Here is a 22,258-nt window from a genome sequence, read left to right on the forward strand (position 1 = left end):
ACTGAGTGTGTGCCTTCAGGTTTCTGTACCTCCTACCTGATGGTAACAATGAGAAAAGGGCATGCCCTGGGTGCTGGAGGTCCTTAATAATGGACATTGCCTTTCTGAGACACTGCTCCTTGAAGAAGTCTTGGGTACTTTGTGGGCTAGTACCCAAGGTGGAGCCATCTCAACTAAATGTACTACCCTCTGTAGCTTCTTTCAGTCCTGTGCAGTAGGCCCCCTCCCCTATACCAGACAGTGATGCAGTCCGTCAGAATGCTCTCCACGATACAGCTATAGAGGTTTTTGAATGTATTTGTCGACCTACCAAATCTCTTCAAACTCCTAATGAGGTACAGATGTTGTCTTGCCTTCTTTATAACTGCATCGATATGTTGGGACCAGGTTAGGTCCTCAATGATCTTGACACTCAGGAACTTGAAGCTCATTGTGGGGGATTTCAACCAGGCCAGCTTGAAGACTTCTCTGAGCAACTACCATCAACATATCACCCGTGGAACACACTCAACCACTGTTACACCACCATCAAGAATGTTTACTGTGCCATCGCACACTATACTTTGGAACGTTTGACATGTGGCCAGAGACTAAGGACTGCAGCACCAGTGGTAAGGACTAAGAAGGTATGCTCAAGGGAGGCAGAGGAGTGCTTAAGGGACTGTGTTGAGTTGGTGGAATGGAAAATATTCAGGGACTCATCTTTGAATCCGAATGAATATGCCAGAGTTGTTACCAACTTCGTCAAGATCTACGTGGATGAGTGTGTCACTTCAAGAACATACCAGACGTACCCAAACCAAAATACCATGGATGAAGCAGGAGATTTGTAGTCTGCTGAGACTAGATCAGTTGCTTTCAAGATTGGTGATACAGAACTATACATGATGTCCAAGTACAACCTATGGATAGCTAGTTTAAGAGCATGAAAAGAAATTTGATTGAAGTTGGGCGCACGCCAGCTCTGGCAGGGTTTGCACACCATTACTTCCTAAAAGGTAAAACCTAACTACATGAATGGCTCTGATGCTTCACTCCTAGATGAGCCCAAAACTTATCCAAGCTACAAAAGGGAGAATAAAACTATACTTGTGCAAATCCTTGCAGCGTCTGGAGACCCTGTGATCTCTGCCTTGGACTCAGTACATCTTTCCAGAGGGTTAATCCTTGCAAGGCATCAGGCCTTGATGGTATACCTGGTGTTCAAGAACATCTTCAATCTTTCACTGCTGCTGTCGGAGGTATCCACCGCAACAATCACACCAGTGCCTAAGAAGATGAGGTGAGCTCCCTCAAAGACTATCACCCAGTTGCACTCAGGTCTGCAGTGATGAAGTGCTTTGAGAGATTGATCTCAACCAGAATTAACTCCTGCATGAGCAAGGACCTGGATCTGGACCTGGACCTGCTCCAATTTGCCAATTGCCATATTAGGTCTACAGTGGATGCAATCTCACTGATTCTCCACTTCGCTTTGGGTCACCTAGCCCTCATTGCTATCATGAAGGTGGTATCTTCCTCCTGGTAGTCAATAATCAGCTCTTTCATTTTGCTGATGTTGAGTGAAAGATCGTTGTTACGGCACCATCCATCTAGATTTTCAGTCTCCAGGGTTACAGCAAGAAGGCAGGAGAATGGATATGAGAGGGATAACATATCAGCCTGGATGGAATGACAGAGCAGACTCAAAGGGCCAAATGGCCTAATTCTGCTCCTATGTCTTATGGTTTTATGGTCTAAATCATTATTTTGTTTCACTGTTTAACAAGACGGGTGGCGGGGTGGAGTTACACCTCTACCAAAGGAGGTATGAAGCACTCCTTCCCTCCGATAACATGCTGGTCACCCTTGCACAAGCTGTAGCACCTGCTTAGCCCCATGACCAGGAAGCCGTGGGAACAGGTGGTGGATGGTCGTATGAGCAGCTGGTGCATATCACAAGTCCTGGTTATGTGACCACATGGCTGGGGTCGCCCATCTTGTAAGGACACTGCCCAGAAAAAGGCAATGGCAGACCACTTCTGTAAAAAAATTTGCCAAAAACAATCATGATCATGATCTCCCACATCATATGACACGGTACATAAATAACAAGGAGATGCAGCAAACGCGTATGACAATGAAGGCTAAAATGAGTAATGAGCAAGTTTATTTAAAATAGATAAAATACTAAGAACAAATACTTTTTAGATGAAGCATTCAACTTGTTGAGAATGATTTCACTCACACATTGTAAAAGACTTATTAGTAAAGATTAGGACTATTGCATGTACTTAATGTTTAAGAAAGGTGTAATGCTAGAGGATAAATAATCTAAAGCAAATGTTTAAGAAGGGAGACAGAAAATTATCAACTGATCATCTAGTAGACAACTGGTGAGTGGGATACCGGACTGGTAACCAAAGGTTTAGACCATTGATCTAGTGAAACAAAGATGAATACAACAACTGAAAATTTAAAAAAAAAATTTTTTAAACTAAAAGAATTAAAAACTATCCTTTGAAGACGTAACAAAGTATACCATAGGCTCAATGTCCATTAAGAAATCGGATGGCAGATGGGAAGGAGTTATTCCTAAATCTTTGAGTGTGTGGCTTCAGGCTTCTGTAGCTCCTTCCTGATGGTCGCAATGAGAAGAGGGTATGTCCTGGGTGATGGGGGTCCCCCAGTCCCCTTAGACATATGACTTCCAATATTTACCATTTCTACTGTCCACCTAATTTATGCCTTTGTTTTACATACTCCACTGGTCCAGAGACAACAATCCAAGTTGGTCAACCTCCCCTTATTAACCAATGCATTCCAATCCAGGCAACAGTTTGGTAAACAACGCATACAAAATGCTGGAAGAACACTTTAGGTCAGGCAGCATCTATGGAGGGAAATGAACCAGTCAGCATTTTGGGCTGAGACCCTTCAAAGGGCCCAGAATATTGACTGTTCACTTCCCCATTTAAATGCTGTGTGATCTGCTGAAATCCTCCAGCATTTTGTATGTGTTGCTTATGATTTCCAGCGGCTCCAGAATCTGCTGTATCAACTATTTGGTGAACCTCTGGTTGAGGGAGAAGGCAGGAGACTGCGGTTGAGAGGGCTAATAAATCAGTCATGATGAAATGGCAGAGCAGACTCGATGGGCCAAATGGCCTAATTCTGCTCGGACGTCTCATGGTGTCTTTTGCACTCTCTCCAGAGCCTCCACATCATTCCTATAATGTGGTGAGATGAAGTGTACACAATACTCCAAGTGTGGTGTGTTAAAGGTTACAATTTAGCAGTGGTCCAACTGAATAATAGAACAGACTAGATGAGTTCAATTGTCTGTTCCTATTTCTAAGTAACATTCTGTATAACATTAAAAAAAAATCCATGTTGTCCTCTCACCTACTCTCAATTTCCTGTATTCAGTCCATATTCTTTCAGGGCTCTCCGCTCCATAGGCATCTCCAACTACTTCAGAAATTACACCATTGTAGCTACCTCAATCACTTTCTAGTCCACATAACAACCACATACCCATTCCATATACTCACTGCATAAAAACATTGCACCTCAACTCCCTTTTAAGTTTTTCCTTCCATACCCTAAACCTATGCCCTCTAGTTTTGGACTCTCCGACCCTGTTACATTCACTTTATCTATGCCTGTAAAAATTTTAAACACCTCTGTAAAGTAGCAACACACACACAAAATGCTGGAGGAACTCAGCAGGCCAAGCAGCATCTATGGAAAAGAGTAAACAACAGACCCCTTCGACTGTTTACTCTTTTCCATCGATGCTGCCCGGCCCGCTGAGTTCCTCCAGCATTTTGAGTGTGCTGCTTGGATTTCCAGCATCTGAAGATTTTCTCTTGTCTATAAGGTTGCACCTCTTTCTCTTACACTCCATGGAATAAAAACCTAGCCTGGGCAACCTCTCTTTATAATTCAAGTCCTCTCGTCCAGCAACATCCTTGTAAATCTTTGCAATCTTTCCAATTTAACCACATCTTTTCCTATAACAGGGTGACCAAAATTGGCATAGTTTACCAAGCGTATAACCAACAGTTATGACCCCTCAACCAGCACGAATAACTTCACTCAACTCAACACTGAACTTTTTTCCACAACCTATAGTCTCACTTTCAAGGATTCTACAACTCAAGTTTGCAATATTATTTATCTATTCTTATTAATTGTTTTTCTTTTTGTAAATGTGTCATCTTTTGTATATTGGTTGCTTGTGGGTGTAGTTTTTCATTGATTCTATTGTGTTTGTTTGTATCGTGTGAATGCCTGCAAGAAAATGAATCTCAAGGTAATATGTGGTGACATAACATTATAGGTATTTATAGGTATTTCTGTGCATAGAACACATTCTTAACAGGTGTAGGAGGTAGTCTGGACGTCCAGATGGGATTTGGAAATTCAGAAATAGGGAAGTAATGACACAAGTGGGAGGGAGGAGAAGATGGCAGCGCGACGCAGCGCGCGCGGCCGTTCCGAATGAATACCGATATATGGAACTAGGGGTGCCATGCATCAATCCGGATTTGATGGGGCCAGTCGTGAAAGTGCAGAGGAACATCTGGAGCAACTTCTGAAATGCCTGCTTCGCTGCTGCTGCTACTGTGCGATCCAGAATCTCCGGAGACAAAGGCCCCAAATCCTCGGCTTTGTGTATCGCCTGTTGCCAGGGCCGGAGTCAAAACGCTCGGCAGAGATGTTGCTCGGTGCTTGGTGTCGAATAGGTGGTCGGAGGCTCGGAGTTTTTCGGACGGACTTGGAGTCAGACTGTGGTCGGATGCTTCCAGGATGCTGCATCAGCAAGTTGGCAGCGCTGGAGGTTTACCGTCTCTGTGAGATGATGGGACTTTCGAGAGACTCTGAGACTTTTACCGTGCCATGGTCAGTTCTTATCAAATTACGGTATTGCTTTGCACTGTTGTAACTATATGTTATAATTATGTGTTTTTTGTTAGTTTTTAAGTCGGTTTGTCATGTGTTTTCGTGACAACATTCTGGAAAAAGATTTTTATCATTTCTTAATGCATGCATTACTAAATAACAATAAAAGAGGACTGCGTGTCCTCATAATCATATAAGTGTGTGGGATGTTGGCGAGTCCACATCTGGGAATCTACATTGTAGATGTAGAAATCTACGTTTTAAGATGTATATTGCATACAGTTCTCTGACATTAAATGTACCAAATGTACAACTTGTAGGACTGTGTCATAATATTCTAAGTCCTGTATTCAGTGCCCTGACTAATGAAGGTCACCATACTAAAAACCTTTTTCCACCACCTTGTCTGCCTGTGATGCTAGGGCATGATGTTCTACATTCAGGGGATTTAAGGAAAGTGTCTATGGAGATAAGACAGCCTTTGCATGAAGTTTTCAAAACTTACTGAGTTCCAGGAGGGTAACAGCAGACTGGAAAAGCACAAATGTAATTCCCTTGTTGTGAATGGGACAGAAGCTATAGACAAATTAGTTTAACATCTGTTGTTAGAGAATGCATAAGTCTACAATCAAAGAAGAAACCACTAGTCGGTTATCAGACCAAATCATTATGGTTTTCTGAAAAGGAAGTCCTGTTTAACAGAACTGCTAGAGTTCTTCAAGGATGTAAAAAGCAGATTTGAGAGACAAGACTTGTGGATGTCAAGTTTTGAGAGTTTCAGAAGGTAACAAAGAGGGACATAAGATCAGTGCTCACAGTATTGGGGAGATATGTCATCATGGACTGAAGACTGGTCTACACAGAGAAGATAGCGAGTCTGAGTAATTGTATATTTTTTCCGGACTGGATGGATGTAATTAGTGAAATGTCCCAAAGAGCAGCTCTTACTCCTTAATTATTTACTATCTATTTCAGTAACGTGGGGGAGGTGGAGCCATAGCGTAAGGTTTTGCTGATGAACATAAAACAGGGGTAAAATAGAGGCTCTGGGGATAGAGGTAAGTTCACTAAAGTGGGGTAAGTTTGGTAAATAAGAATTTCTTGTGGAAAAGGCTGTGATTGAATACGTTAGTATAAGGAATCAGAAAGTAGACCGTCATCTAACTATGAACACAGATGTGTGGCGCTTGGTGAAATCGTACTATTTCTGTGCATAGAACATATTCTTAACAGGTGTAGGAAGTTGTCTGGGCATCCAGATGGGATTTGGAATTCAGAAATAGGGAAGTAATGACACAAATGTGTGGGATGTTGGCGAGTCATCTGGACTAACAATTGTGGCTTTGGTCCCCTTCTTTAGGAGAATGTGTACTGCACACCCGCACAGAGTGGTGGGTGCCTGGAACACACTGGAAAGGGTGGCGAAGGAAGCAGAAATTATATTGGCATTTAGGAGGCTTTTAAATGAAAATGCAGGGAATGAAGGGATACAGGCTATGTGTAGGCATGAAGGTTTAGGTCAACTTAGGATCATGATTGTGGGCTGAAGGACCTGTTCCTATACTGTATTGTTCTAGCTACTCTATCCAGTCACTTCATCATTTTATATACTTCTACCAAATCTTCTCTCATCCTTCTCTAAAGAATATACTCCCAGCCTCCCCAATCTCTCCTTGTAGCTGTGTTCCCTCAGTCCAGGGACCAATCTTACAAACCTCTTTTCCCTAATGCCTTCACATCTTTCCTGTAATCAAAATGGAAGACAATGCCACTATAAAGTTTCTATGTGGCTTCCTTACTTTTGTATTCTATGCCTTTACTGATAAAGCTTAGAATTACTGTAAATATATGTATGCCTTATTAACCATCCATTTTTAATCTTCCCCTTCCACTAGAAATGGTATGCACTCATGTCCCTAGCTCCCAGTGCCTCTGATGTCCTTTCAGAACAGCGCTCTTCATATTAAATCTCCACATTCTTTCTTTCAAAATACATTACCTCACATTTATAACATAGAACAGAACAGTACAGCCCAGTACAGGCCCTTCAGTCCACGATGTTGTGCCGACCTTTTAACCTACTTCAACATCAATCTAAACCTTCCCTCCATCATAGCCCTCCATTTTTCCTTCATCCATGTGCCTATCTAACATTCTTTTAGAAGTCTCTAATGCCTGCTTTGTAGATTGGACTCTTCACCTTGTGGTGTGCTCTATTTTCTGGTTGCTTCTTCTTTTTTGCTGCTATCTTTGGGCAACTTTTGAATCAGGGCAGCCTGCAGATAATGAACACCGATCTGAGCTAAAATATGCTGCTTGGTTTTGTGTTTTATATCTTGTGTTTTGCTTTTTTTTTGTTGCTATTTGCATGATTTGTTTTTTTATTTTGTGCATGAGGGGGTGGGGTGCTGGAGGTGGGCTATATTTTTCTTTGAACGGGTTCTTTGATTCGTGACTGTCCGTGGGGAAGATGAATCTCAGGGTTGTATACTGCATACATACTTTGATACTTTGAATCTGCCTCTACCACCACCCCGGCTGGGCGTCCAATGCACCTACTACCCTTCGTGGCAACTGCAAGGGGGAGCCCCCATACTTCCCCCCAATCACGTTAAAAGTATTCCCTTGGTATTAGCCATTGTCACCCTGGGGAAAAAAAGGCTGGTTGTTTACTCTATCAATGCCTCTTACAGTCTTCTATCCTCTACTAAGTTACCTCACATCTTTCGCTTCAAAGAGAAAAGCCCTAGCTCTGTACTTGTCTGTAACATAATCTGCCATGTATCTGTCCAAACCAGCAGCCTGTTTGCATTCTACTGCAACTTCTCATTCATCTTTTCACATTCAAAGTTCCGTGTCATCTGCAAGTTTCGAAATTGTGACTTGCATCTTCAAGTTTAGGTGACTAATATCCATTATTAAAAACAAAACAACACTAACACTGATGGCTGACAGACACCATTCAAAGTTCAAAGTAAAATTTATTATCAGAGTACGTAATACTCTGTCAGCATATACAACCCTGACATTCTCTTTCCTACGGGCATACTCAGCAAATCTATAGAATAGTAACCGTAAACAGGATCAATGAAAGAGCAAGTGCATAGAAGACAGCAAACTGCTGAAATGCAACTACAAATAGCAATAAATAACAAGAACATGAAATAACAAGATAGTGACAGATAGTGGCAAAGAAATGGTAGGTGGACTACAGTGTCAGGAAGTGAAAAGTTATGCAATTTGGTAGATGAAATGCAAGGGTTGACTATTTTTTAAATGGAGAGAAAATACAAAAATCTGAGGTGCAAAGGGACTTGTGAGACCTTGTTCAGGTTTTCCTAAAGGTTAATCTGCAGGTTGAGTCTGTGGTGAGCAAGGCGAATGTGATGTAAGCATTCATATCAAGAGGAATGAAATATAAAAGCAAGGATGTAACGTTGAGACTTTATAAAGCACTGGTGAGGCCTCACTTGGAGTACTGTGAGCAGGTTTGGGCCCCTTATCTTAGAAAGGATGTGCTGAAACTGGAGCGGGTTCAAAGAAGGTTGGCGAAAATGATTGCATGATTGAACAGCTTGTCATATGAAGAGCGTTTGATGGCTCTGGGCCTGTATTTACTAGAATCCAAAAGAATGAGGGGTGACCTCATTGAAACATATTGAATGGTGAAAGGCCTTGATAGAGTGGATGTGGAGAGGATGTTTCCTATGGTCTAAGGCCAGAGGACACAGCCTCAAAATAGAATGGTGTCCTTTTAGAACGGAGATGACAAAGAATTTCCTTACCCAGAGAGTGGTGAACCTGTGGAATTCTTTGCCAAAGTCAGCTGTGGAGGACTAGTCTTTATGTATATTTAAGGCAGAGGTTGATAGATTCTTGATTGGTCAGGACATGGAGGGATATGGGGAGAAGGCAGAAGATTGGGGTTGAGAGGAAAATTGGATCAGCCATAATGAAAGGGTGGAGCAGACACAATGGGCCAAATGGCCTAATTCTGCTCATATATCTTATGGTCTTACCAATAATCCTTAAAGAGAGATCATTGAAGGTGGGAACATCTCAATAGATGAGTGTAATTACCCTCTTTTGTTCAAGAACCTGATTGTTGAGGGGTAGTAACTGTTCTTGAACCTGGTGGTGCAAATCCTGAGGCTCTTTCACCTTCCGCCCAATTAGCAGCAGCGAGAAAAGAGCTTCGCCCAGGTGGTAGGATTTTTGATGATTGATGCTGCTTTCCTACGACAGTGTTTCATATGGTCAACGGTTGGGAGGGCTCTGTCCATTATGTAATGGGCCGAATTTTCCATTCAAAGGCATTGGTGTTTCCATACCAGGCCATAATGCAGCCAGTCAATACACTTTCCACTACAGCTCTGGAGGTTTCTGATGTCATGCCAAATCTCAGCAGCCTTCCATGGAAGTAGAGGCGCTGTCATACTTTCTTTGCAATTACATTTATCCGATGGGTCCACCACAGGTTTTCTGAGATAGTGACATCCAGGAAGTTAAAGTTACTGATCATCTTTCTCCAGTCTACTAAGCAACTATTCAACCTTACCTTGTGTTGATTGCTATTTAGTCACCTTCATACCAAAGACCTCTGTGTCCCTTTACGCCACAGGCTTCAACTTTGCTGACCAATGTGTTACATGTCACTTTAACATTTAAAGTCTAAAACTGCAAGGAAACAACCACCTATCCTTGATGGAGCTTTTTTCAGGCAGAGTTCATGGAGGTGAGGCTGGTTTCCTTGATGTGCTGATCTGTGTCCACATACCTGCAGATTCTACCTTGTGTAACCACAAGACAGATGTTTTCAAACAAGTGAGGAACATGATGAGGCATCGGTACACAAGTCAATTTTTACTTCCCTCACCAAGTCTATCAGATCAATGATGCTTCTCACGGCTTCAGGTGCTTTGGAGCAGCACAGTGGTGTAATTCACTGCAGCTACATCGCAGGTCTCTGGTGGCCGGGTCAATCCTGGTCCCTGGTGCTGTCCGCATGGAGTTAGCTTGTTCTCCCCGTTTCTGCATAGGTTTCCTCCGCATGCCCTCGTTTCCTTCCACACCCCAAAGAAGCACTGGTAGGTTCATTGACAGCTGCAAATTACCCCTAGTAGAGATTTGTGGTAAAAAGACCAAAGGAGCGTTGATGTTTGTTTACGGACATCAGCAACTGCACACTGAGGATGTCACCTCGACTGCTGATGAAATGTTAGCAAGCTCAGTGAACTCAACCCAAACACCCAATATTCATCGCCATCCTAAACTTTGTTTATGTGTTGTTTGTCATTGATACTATTGTATTTCTTTGTCCTACTGTGAATGCCCACAAGTAAACAAATCTCAGAATACTGTATGTTGGCATAAATGAATTTTGATAATAAATGCACTTATAACTTTGTACTCAATATTTTACTTTGCCCTCAGGGGAAGGGCACAACTATATTGTGTTTCCTAGTGCTTTGTCAGTTAGCACGCTCAGCCCAACCTTGTCCATTAACACTTCAGGACTCTCTACAGGTCTGGATCTCATATTACGTTTAACTGATGGTTTACATAAAGGAAAATGTTTTTCTGCAAAGGCCACGAGTTTTTGCAAGCTACATCAATGACAGGAGGACAGGGCCCTCTGCAGGATTCTCAGACACAAGTTCATGATCTGAACCAACAAAGACCACTACAAGTGCGCAGGACACTCAAAGCAGGTGCAGGTAGGGAGAAAGCAAGGAAGACAGGCTGATAATAGGCCCATTATAAATAATCGGGCAGATCTTCCACAGCATTGAGATTGCTAACTTCCTCTTATTTCAGAAATACATTCAGAAATACATGAATAAAAAAATTATGCAAAGTTGCAAAACAATTTATAATATTCCTGTCATTTGGTCTGTACATTCAGTAGCGTGACCACATTTTTTTTTTACATAGGCACTCACAGGCCCTCTGGGGTGATACACCCGTTCACGATTTGAAGGGCTTCCCCACTCAACTCCACCGATGCCTCCATTAGCAGAAGGAGCCTAGACTGTAATCATTCCCCACAGACTGTCTAGGCACTGACTGCACCAAATTTCAGTCTGCCCCTCAGCATGTATTCCTGCAGCTTGGGATATTCCAATCAACCTCATACATCCCCTTTGAACTTGCCCCCTCACCTTAAATGTATGCCTTCTAGTATTAAACCTCTCAGCTCTGGGAAAAGATACTGGCTCTCAATCAACCTCATTCTATATCTACTCTATCCAGATGCTTCATATTCAATAGGTTTCCATGAGGTCCCCCCTCATTCTTCTAAACTCCAGTGAATACAGGTCCAGAACAATCTAAACACCTTATACATTTACTATTTTATTCCAAGGACCTCCTCTGGACCCTCTCCAATTAGATTAGATTAGATTATGAGGACACTCAGTCCTCGTTTATTGTCATTTTTTTTAGATTATGAAGACACGTAGTCCCCTTTTATTGTCATTTAGAAATGACACATTATTTCCTCCGGTGTGATATCACAAAAGCACAGGACAAACCAAGACTGAAAAAACTGACAAATCCACATAATTATACATATAGTTACAACAGTGCACAATACCATAACTTGATGAAGAAGTCCGTCAGCACAGAAAAGTTCAAAGTTTCTCAAATGTCCCACATCTCACGCAGACGGGAGAGGGAAGAAAAACTCTCCCTGCCATGCTGACCGCAATCTGACTCTGAGTCATCCGAAAACTTCGAGCTCTGATCAGCTCTCCGACACCGAGTACTGAGCGCCATCTCTGTCCGAGTGATTCGATCTCTTTCTCGTTCGCCAAAAGCAGGCAAGGCCGGGGATTTTGAGGCCTACCCTCCAAAAGATTCCCGACTACACAGTAACGACAGCAGCAGAGGGGCGTTTCAGAAATTTCTCCAGATGTTCCTCTGTGCTTTCATGTCTATCTCCATCAAATCAGAAATTGTCCACGGCCCCTATTTAACAGATACGACATCATTTTTCACCGGAGAGCTGCACACGCGCGGTGCGCTGCCATCTTCTCCTTGCATGTATTAAGAAATGATACAATGTTCCTCCAGAGTGATATCACAAAAAAACAAGACAAACCAAAGACTAACACTGACAAGACCACATAATTATAACATATAGATACAGCAGTGCAAAGCAATACCATAATTTGATAAAGAGCAGACCATGGGAACGGTAAAAAAAAGTCTCAAAGTTCCGATCGATTCCTGATAGTCCCCGATATCAGGCGGCAGAAGGGAGAAACTCTCTCTGCCATAAACCACCAGGCACCGACAACTGTCGATGCATTGGAAGCACCGACCACAGCCGACTCTGAGTCCGTCCGAAAACTTTGAGCCTCCAACCAGCCCTTCGACACCGAGCACCATCTCTGCCGAGCACTTCGACCCCGCCCCGGCCGCCGAGCAACAAGCAAAGCCGGGGAATCGGGGCCTTCCCCTCCGGAGATTCTGGATCACACAGCAACAGCGGCAGCAAAAAAGGCATTCCAGAAGTTTCACCAGATGTTCCTCTGTTCTCTCACATCTGTCTCCATCAAATCAGGATTGTGCACGGCACCCTACTTGACAGATTACAGATATCATTCACTGGAGTGGCCGCACAAGCTGCGTCGCGCCACCATCTTCTCCTCCTCCAATCAACCTCATACATCCCCTTTGAATTGTCAGCACTTCTGCTTTTTAAGCTGTCAGGTCTAAAACTGCTCACAGTACTCCCTATTAAGCAGTTGGGAGGGCAAACGGCATTTTGGCCGACATTGCAAAGGGGGGAAAGTTCAGGAAGTGTACAATTGTAATGATATTTCCAAATTCTAGAATACTCGTACTTGTTTTCGTTCCTTACTTAGCTTAGGAAGAACTGAAATATTCTGGAACGAGCAATGAGTGAGAGTAATGAAGGTAAAGTGGGTTACAAAGGTATTGAATTGGAAAGGCTTCAGCTTCAACCTCTCAATATGATTCTATACCAGTTTGTAGAATCTCAATATTACTAATGAACAACAAGAAATTATTTAAATGCTTTTTCTCCACAATAACTAACTTTCTCACTTTTTATCTTCTGTAAGAAAATAGGGAGATGAACAACACCACAGGCTTGTCAACGAATCTGAGCTGCCGCGATTTACGCAACCCCACTGTGACCAAAGTGCCCATTCCTCTCTTATACTCCATGCTCTTCATCGGAGGATTCCTGCTGAACGTATTGGCTGCCTGGATCTTCTGCCATGTTCCAAATAAGTCCAGCTTTGTGATTTACCTCAAGAACACTGTGGCAGCTGACCTGCTGATGGTAGTTACACTTCCATTTAAAATCCTCTCTGATACACCTTTTGGGACCTGGCAGTTAAAAGCCATTGTGTGTCGTTACACAGCTGTTGTGTTCTACAGCAGCTTGTATGTCAGTATAATATTCCTTGGCCTGATCAGCCTCGACCGGTACTTGAAGATTGTTCAGCCTCAAAAAAATCTCTTCATGCAGAAAGTAACGGTTGCCAAGGTGATCAGTGTGGGCTGCTGGGTTTTTGTAATGAGCTTTGCCCTGCCGAGTATCATTTTGACCAACAAGGCCCCCACGCTCAAAACTGCAGGTGCCTGCATGAAGTTGAAAAGTGACATCGGGCAGATATGGCACAAGATTATAATTATCAAATGCCAAGTTATTTTTTGGGCTGTTTTTCTCCTTCTCACTCTGTGTTATTTAGCCATCTTAAAGAAATTATATTGGTCCAAACAGAAATTTCAGAAGGACTCTGGCCCTGTGGTAAAGAGAGCAAACCGTAACATTTTCAGTATCCTAGGTGTCTTCTTCATCTGCTTTGTGCCGTACCAATTTATCAGGATCCCGTACGACAAGTACCGATCAGCCAATGAAAACTGTGTAACAAGTAACAATCTGTACTATGCAAAGGAGTTCACACTGCTCCTGTGTGTATTCAACGTTTGCCTCGATCCAGTCATCTACTTCCTCCTGTGCAAGGCCTTCACCAGACAGCTGTGCAGAAAACTGAGAGCGGGGAGAAGTCTGAAAATCAAAATTGCTAAAGTGAAGAATAAGCCACAGTCAAGTAACAACTCTAACCAATTCTCTGACCTAGGAATGAATGGTACTTTAAGAGACACTCAAGTATCACAAACACTTGGTCCAACGGCAAATGTTTCCTCAGTTCCCTGAATCAAATCATTCGGCTCTAAACCACCAAGTGCCTGAGTATTGAAAGGACTCATTGAAGATCTATATACATGGCTACCAACAAGCACAATACATCCCGACATGGACTAAATTAAGTTGAATAGCAAACTCCTTCCACACCAAACATGAGGATGAGAGGTAATTTGATGGAGATGAACAAGATGATAGGAGACACAGACACTTTCCCAGGGCATAAATGATGAATAGAGGGGCACAACATTAAGGTGTTAGCAGGAAACTATGGGGTGAAATGTCGGGCTAGTTTTTTTTTTAAACACAGAGAGTGGTGGATGTGTGGAACATGCTGCTGGGGGTGGGGGGTCAGGGTGGTAGAGGCAGATACATTAGGGACATTCAAGAGACTCTTAGATGAAAGAAAAATGGGGGGCTATGGAGGAGGGAAGGGTTAAATTGGTCTTAGAGAGATAAATCAGGGCTTGAAAGGTCACTGGGAGAAGGCAGGCAGGAGAATATGGTTGAGAGAGAAATGGATCAGCCATGATCAAATGGCGAAGCAGACTTGACGGTTAAAATGGTCTAATTCTGCTCCTATGTCTTATGGTGTAGAGAAGGTTAACGAGTACGTACAACATTGTTGGCTGAAGGGCCTATACTGTGTTATTCTGTTCTATGTTCGATGGTGGAGGAACTCAGCAGATCAGTCAGCATCTATGGAGACAGAGTGACGGTCAGCTTTTTGGGGTGAGACCCTGCATCAGAGTCATACCCTTCTTTCCACTGATCCATGCCAACCAAGAGATCATCAAAGTTGGTCTCAATTGCCTGTATTTAACCCACATCCCTCCAAAATGTTCCTGTCCAAGGGCCCTTCTGATGTTGTTAATGTACCTGCCTCATAACAGCACACAAAAACTCAGCAGGTCAGGCAGCATCTATGGAAGGAAATGAAAAGTTGACGTTTTGGACCTCGACCCTTCATCAGGAGGAGAGAATGAGGGGAGATTTGCTAAAGGTATACAAAATTATGTGGGGCATAGACTAGGTAAATGCAAGCAGGCTTTCTCCATTGAGGTTGGGTGAGACAAGAACTAGAGGTTATAGGTTAAGGGTGAAAGGTGAAATGATTAAGCAGTACCTGAGGAGTGGTAAGCGTGTGGGACGAACTGTAAGTAGAAGTGATGGATGCAGGCTCAGTCTCAAAATTAAGAGAAGTCTGCACAAGTACATGGATGGGAGGGGTGCAGGTCGATGGGACTATGTCCTGACGAAGGGTCACTGTCCAAAACGCCAACTTTTCCTTTCCTTACGTAGATGCTGTTGAACCTGCCATGTTCCGCCAGCACTTTTTTGAGGCAGGTACATTAACAACATTTGATTTATAATTCAGCATTGACTGGATGGGCGAAGTGCCTGCTTCTGTCTTCTGTGCTATAGTGCTCGAAGATTGGAAAGGAAGCGGGCAGAAGCTGGAATAAAAGTGTAACAGGAGAGAAAAGGGCCCAAGCAAGCAAGTAATAGTGAGACCAGGTGAGGGGGGGAAGGGAGGTGGTTGGGAATGAAGAGGAATGGTGGGAGAAGCTGGCAGGTGAGGAGCGGAAGAAGAAAGGATAAAGCAGGAGTGAGAACATTTGGCCAGAAAATAAAGAGGAGTTTGGGAACCGGAAGGAGGCAATGAGCAGGTCATGAGAGTGGGGGAGGAGACAAGAAAGAGTGAAGGGGGCCACGGGAATGAGAGAAAACAAGGGAAGTGTAGGAAAACAGACAGACTGGTTACTAGAAGTTGATGCTGGAATGGAGGCTAATGCTGCCAAATTGAGGATTACCACAACGAAATATGAGGTGTTGCTCCTCCAATCTGCACCAGGCCTTATTGTGGCAGTACTGGAGGCCATGGACAGGCACGTCGGTGCGGGAACTCAAAGAGGAATTGAAATGTGTAGCCATGGGGAGCTCCTGGCTCTTGTGGCGGACAGTATGGAGTTGCCCGACAAAGTGGTCCCCCAGTCTGCATTAGGGGTCACCGAAGCAGCGGAGGCAGCACCATTAACTGTGTACTTTCACTTTACATTTGATTTCTCAAAGTGCAATACCTCACACTTGGCTGGATCCCCATAATTGGCAACATTCATAATGAGATTGGATCACTCACTGGAAATTATACTTGTGTAAATAAAGTAGTTGATACAGAACAATGGGTGTTACAATAAAGATCTCACCGAAGTTTACCCGAAGTTCAAAATACATTTATTATCAAAGGATGTATATAGTATACAATCTCGAGATTCAATTTCTTGCAGGCAGCCACAAAACAAAGAAGCAGAATAGAACTTACTAAAAAAAATTCCATACAACAGAGACCAACAAACATACAATATGTGGGAAAAAAAAAGAAGAAATCGCGAGAATTAAAAGGTAAACAAGTAACACAGAGATCATTAACTGCAGAAAAAGACGTACATAACGCATAAAACCTGTCAGGCTTCCAGCTAGCTCCAGGTGTCGATTTTAACCAAAGTTTCAATGACAAACTCAGCCATCTTCATCAGGGATGATGCCTAGGCACGTCTAGTCCAGTAGGACATATACCCCTGTTGTCTGTCCCTCCTGATTGGTTAGTCAACATCTAATCAGATCTCCTCTGTCCCACCTTGTTTAAAAGACATTCGTCTTTGTTGAAATTCTTATTTTCAGGTCTTATTTCAATGGCTTCCTTCACTAGGCAGTACCAAAAGCACAGTAGTTTTGTACGGTCAAAGTAAATCCTGTGATCATTGTGTATGCAATGTTTTGCTACCACCAATTTTTCTGGGTAACCCAAACAGATACACCTTCTAATAAAAGTTGCTGGTGAATGCAGCAGGCCAGGCAGCATCTCTAGGAAGAGGTGCAGTCGACGTTTCAGGCCGAGACCCTTCGTCAGGACTAACTGAAGGAAGAGTGAGTAAGGGATTTGAAAGTTGGAGGGGGAGGGGGAGATCCAAAATGATAGGAGAAGACAGGAGGGGGAGGGATGGAGCCAAGAGCTGGACAGGTGATAGGCAAAAGGAGATACGAGAGGATCGTGGGACAGGAGGTCCGGGAAGAAAGACAAGGGGGGTGGGGGGGACCCAGAGGATGGGCAAGGGGTATATTCAGAGGGACAGAGGGAGAAAAAGGAGAGTGAGAGAAAGAATGTGTGTATAAAAATAAGTAACAGATGGGGCACGAGGGGGAGGTGGGGCATTAGCGGAAGTTAGAGAAGTTGATGTTCATGCCATCAGCTTGGAGGCTACCCAGACGGAATATAAGGTGTTGTTCCTCCAACCTGAGTGTGGCTTCATCTTTACAGTAGAGGAGGCTGTGGATAGACATGTCAGAATGGGAATGGGATGTGGAATTAAAATGTGTGGCCACTGGGAGCTTTCTCTGGCAGACAGAGCGTAGGTGTTCAGCAAAGCAGTTTCCCAGTCTGCGTCAGGTCTCGCCAATATATAAAAGGCCACATCGGGAGCACCGGACGCAGTATATCACCCCAGCCGACTCACAGGTGAAGTGTTGCCTCACCTGGAAGGACTGTTTGGGGCCCTGAATGGTGGTAAGGGAGGAAGTGTAAGGGCATGTGTAGCACTTGTTCCGCTTACATGGATAAGTGCCAGGAGGGAGATCAGTGGGGAGGGATGGGGGGGACGAATGGACAAGGGAGTTGCGTAGGGAGCGATCCCTGTGGAATGCAGATGGGGGGGGGGGAGGGAAAGATGTGCTTAGTGGTGGGATCCCGTTGGAGGTGGTGGAAGTTACGGAGACTAATATGTTGGACCCAGAGGCTGGTGGGGTGGTAGGTGAGGACCAGGGGAACCCTATTCCTAGTGGGGTGGCGGGAGGATGGAGTGAGAGCAGATGTACGTGAAATGAGGTAGATGCGTTTAAGAGCAGAGTTGATAGTGGAGGAAGGGAAGCCCCTTTCTTTAAAAAAGGAAGACATCTCCCTCGTCCTAGAATGAAAAGCCCAGTGGCCACACATTTTAATTCCACATCCAATTCCCATTCTGACAAGTCTATCCACGGCCTCCTCTACTGTAAAGATGAAGCCACACTCAGGTTGGAGGAACAACACCTTATATTCCGTCTGGGTAGCCTCCAACCTGATGGCATGAACATCCACTTCTCTAACTTCCGCTAATGCCCCACCTCCCCCTCGTACCCCATCTGTTACTTATTTTTATACACACATTCTTTCTCTCACTCTCCTTTTTCTCCCTCTGTCCCTCTGAATATACCCCTTGCCCATCCTCTGGGTGCCCCCCCCGCCCCTTGTCTTTCTTCCCGGACCTCCTGTCCCATGATCCTCTCATATCCCTTTTGCCTATCACCTGTCCATCTCTTGGCTCCATCCCTCCCCCTCCTGTCTTCTCCTATCATTTTGGATCTCCGCCTCCCCCTCCAACTTTCAAATCCCTTACTCACTCTTCCTTCAGTTAGTCCTGATGAAGGGTCTCGGCCTGAAACGTCGACTGCACCTCTTCCTAGAGATGCTGCCTGGCCTGCTGCGTTCACCAGCAACTTTTATGTGTGTTGCTTGAATTTCCAGTATCTGCAGAATTCCTGTTGTTTGAGATACACCTTCTATACTCTTTGATGCCGGTTTCCACCGTGCACCCCAACTGACTGATATACACGCTCCGCATTCACGGGATCCTGTAAACAGCAGCTGTCCAGAGTCCCAGGTCATCTTTGACCCACGTAAGCTGGTATCTGAGCTTCCAAACAGGTTTGTGGATAGAAAGAGCTAACAACGAGGAGAAACCCATCGCTACCACCTGTTTCCCCTATATTTCTGTTGTTTCTGGAAGGCTCACCAGGACCCTGAGGAAACACTGGACAAGTACCATCCACTTCAAAATGCTCTTCTGCACACCATCACTGTAATGTGAGGTTATTTAAGATACTGCCACCTTCCTGTCAGCTTGAACCAGTCTGGCCATTCTCCTCTGACCTCTCTCATTTGTTTTCACTCACAGAACTAACACTAACTGGGTTCTTAATTTTTTTGTTTATCTCACCATTCTCTGTAAACTTTAGAGACTGCTGTGCGTGAAAATCCCAGGAGATCAGCAGTTTCTGAGATGCTCAAACCACCCCATCTGGCACCAACAATCATTCCACAGTCAAAGTCACTTTGATCACATTTCTTCCCCATTCTGATGTTGGTTCTGAACAACAAGTGAACTTCATGGCCATGTCTGCATTGAATTGCTGCCACATAACTGACTGATTAGATACCTGCATTAAGATTAGATGTACAGGTATACCTAATAAAGTGGCCACTGAGCGTAACTTCCCAATTCTATACTCAAGGCCCTGACCAATGAGTCATCCATTCAATTCAGAGGTGACAACCAGAGGTTAGTGAATCTTTTGAGTTCTCCTTCTAAGAGAGAACCGGAGGCTTTTACCCTAATCAATGTGCGACAGAGATCAATAGATTATTGTATATTAATGGAATCCAAGTTGAAAGTAAATTTACTATAAAAGTATATATACATAGCATGTTACCACATGCTATCCTGAGATTAATTTTCCTGCAAGTATTTCAAGGATAAAAGATATACAATAGTATTTAATGAAAAATAAACAGGACTTCTAAACCCATATGTCTTTAGAATGTGGGAGGAAACCCATGTGGTCATGGGAAGAACGTAAAAACTCCTTAAAGGCAGTGGCAGGAATTGAACTTATGCGTTATGCTAACTGCAACACTACCATGCCATCCATTACCATTATACATCTATATTGTGTCATGCCAAATTCTCTCAGGCCAGACTTAAGGGTTAGGTACTTTCCCTCTGAAGTAACCAAAAAAAAGTAAATGCTCATTAAACTAGGGGAGAAAATGCCAATGACTTTTTTGATGCTTCTTCCACTTGACCTTAATGAATCGTTACTCAGCAGATCCATGAACCACACCACAACATTCCACAAGGTGGCACTGTGTGCAAAACTAAAAGCATTTGCAACCAGAATAAAGAACATTTCCTGCATGGACGGGTCACACAGCCGGGCATTTAAATCTCACTATTCAATCAGAATCAGACTTATTATCACAGACATTTGCTGTCTTGAAGCAGCAGTACAATGCAAAGACATAAAGTTACTAAACAAAATAACTCATTGCAAACTGAACACCCTGCCAGGCGTGGTGATACAGGCAGGTACATTTAGGGACATTTATGAGACCCTTAGATCAGCACATGGATGACTGAAAATGGAGGGCTATGTAGGAGGGAAGGGTTCGATTGATCTTGGAGTAGGTTAAAGGTTTGGTTTAGGGCAGCACGGCAGTGTAGCGGATAGTATTGGAAAATGCAAATGCATGCATTGTATTTTCTATGTATTACAGTATTTACTCAAATGCACACATTGTATTTTCAATATTTACTATGTAACCACTGCTAGCTCAATAGAAGGTATTCACTATGTAGCCATGACTTTTGACCTGTTCACTATTAACTTATGAAGAGAACTAGAATGAAACCAAGTAGAAAGATAACGGTGGCGAGTAAGGTGATGGAATATGTGGCAGTATGTCAACGCAAGACTAATTAAGAAATAACTGTGGTTAGGGGTGAGAGGACATATGGTCTAAAATGTAAACTAGGACATAATTAAGTTGGGGAGTAAAACAATAGTGCAAAGTCGAGAGCGGATATATTGATGGTATGTTATCACAGGCCGACCGGATACGATAATGTAGCTAAGGTAGGAAAATTGCTATAAAAAATGCTGTATACAAGCCTCGACGGGCAGTCAGCTACTAGCTTTCTGATTGTCTCAGCTTTGATTTGCAAATTAAAGTTTAAAACGTCTTAACGAGTTTTCTGCGTCTCCTTGTCGTTTGTGAGAAACGAGAAACCACGACAATAGCGTAAGCCTATTACGGAACCAGTGACCCAGGCTCAATTCCTGCTGCTGCCTGTAAAGGGTTTGTACGTTCTCCCCGTGACCACACTGGTTTCCTCTCCAGCTGCTCCGGTTTCCTCCCACATTCAAAAGACGTACGGGTTAGCAGGTTAATTGGTGTAATTGGGGGTTGCGGGCCCGTTGAGCTGGAAGGGCTTGTTACCATGCTGTGAATCTAAAGTAAATTAAATTAAAGCCCTGCCTGACCTGACCTGCCCGACCAATCAATGGATCGGATCCAAGTCTCAATACTTCATCCTAACCAACTTCACATTGCACTCAATTTTGTGAGCTTGCAAAAATAAATGTATCTCCCTCTGCTGAATAATTCCAGTGATCTATCCATCAGCAGAAAGAAAAGCAATAAGAACATTTTAGAATTAACTTGGAACTATGTTCAAAACTCTCAACATCTGCACCACTCTGCTTCATTAGGATCCCAAATGGATTAAAAAGACCATCACATTTTCCTAAACACCAAAGGAATTTTGTTTAAACTGTTTATGAATGCACGGCCCTCTTAATCTAGGAATTGGCCCAGTGAACCTCCGCTGGGCTGCCTCCAATACATTCTTTCTTAAAGAAGGGACCAAAATCATACACTGTAGTCCACATGTGGTCTCACCAACATCCCACGCACTTGTAGCAATACTTCCCCATTTCTATATTTCAAATCCCATTTAAAAAAGATGCCAATATACCATCTGGCATCCAAACACCTTCTGCACCTATTAACAGTATGCTTCAAGCACAAAATAAGTGGAGCCCTCTGTTGGTCAGGGTCAAACATGAATGCTGTATCCGAGCTGTCAAGACAGGACACAAGCCAGAGAAGTACAATATGGAGAACAAGCTTTAGCCCTTGCAACAGGCTCCACTACTCCACGTAGCTGATAAATCCAGAAGCCGATACAGTTTGGCACCAGCAGTATCACAGGAGTTGCCAGTCAGCATTGAACATAACGTAGAGCTGCCGTATGTACTCCATCTCTGAATTATTTCTTTGGAGTCTTCTCCCGAAGCCTTTCCCATGAGTGGGAATAGCCGCAAGGCGCAGAGATTTGAGATCAGAGTTTTCCTTCTTCTAGACAAGCTGCAAACCAGTCTGGTTTTGCAAAAATCTTATGCCGTGCAAGTTTTTTGCCCAGTGACAACAATATGTGTACACTGAATAATTTCTTCAATAAAAACAGTATAAATAAGCCGGTTCTAAAATCCGCAGACAAATCATCTTCAACTCCATGTTGTCAAAACAGACCG

General features: G+C 43.4%; 2 protein-coding genes across 5 annotated transcripts in view; one reads left to right on the forward strand and one right to left on the reverse strand.

The window, feature by feature from the left end:
* The window catches only part of LOC140196181 (mediator of RNA polymerase II transcription subunit 12-like protein), a 720,072-nt gene that overhangs the window by 374,352 nt on the left and 323,462 nt on the right, over positions 1-22,258 (reverse strand). The gene's annotated exons all lie outside the window — the stretch shown is intronic.
* On the forward strand, positions 12,989-14,151 carry LOC140196187 (P2Y purinoceptor 14-like). Its single transcript, XM_072254964.1, has one exon. The coding sequence runs from the start codon at positions 12,989-12,991 to the stop codon at positions 14,081-14,083; it is 1,095 nt and encodes a 364-aa protein (XP_072111065.1). The 3' UTR covers positions 14,084-14,151.

This window comes from Mobula birostris, chromosome 4 (genome assembly GCF_030028105.1).
Source record: "Mobula birostris isolate sMobBir1 chromosome 4, sMobBir1.hap1, whole genome shotgun sequence".
In the NCBI taxonomy this organism is placed as follows: domain Eukaryota; kingdom Metazoa; phylum Chordata; class Chondrichthyes; order Myliobatiformes; family Myliobatidae; genus Mobula; species Mobula birostris.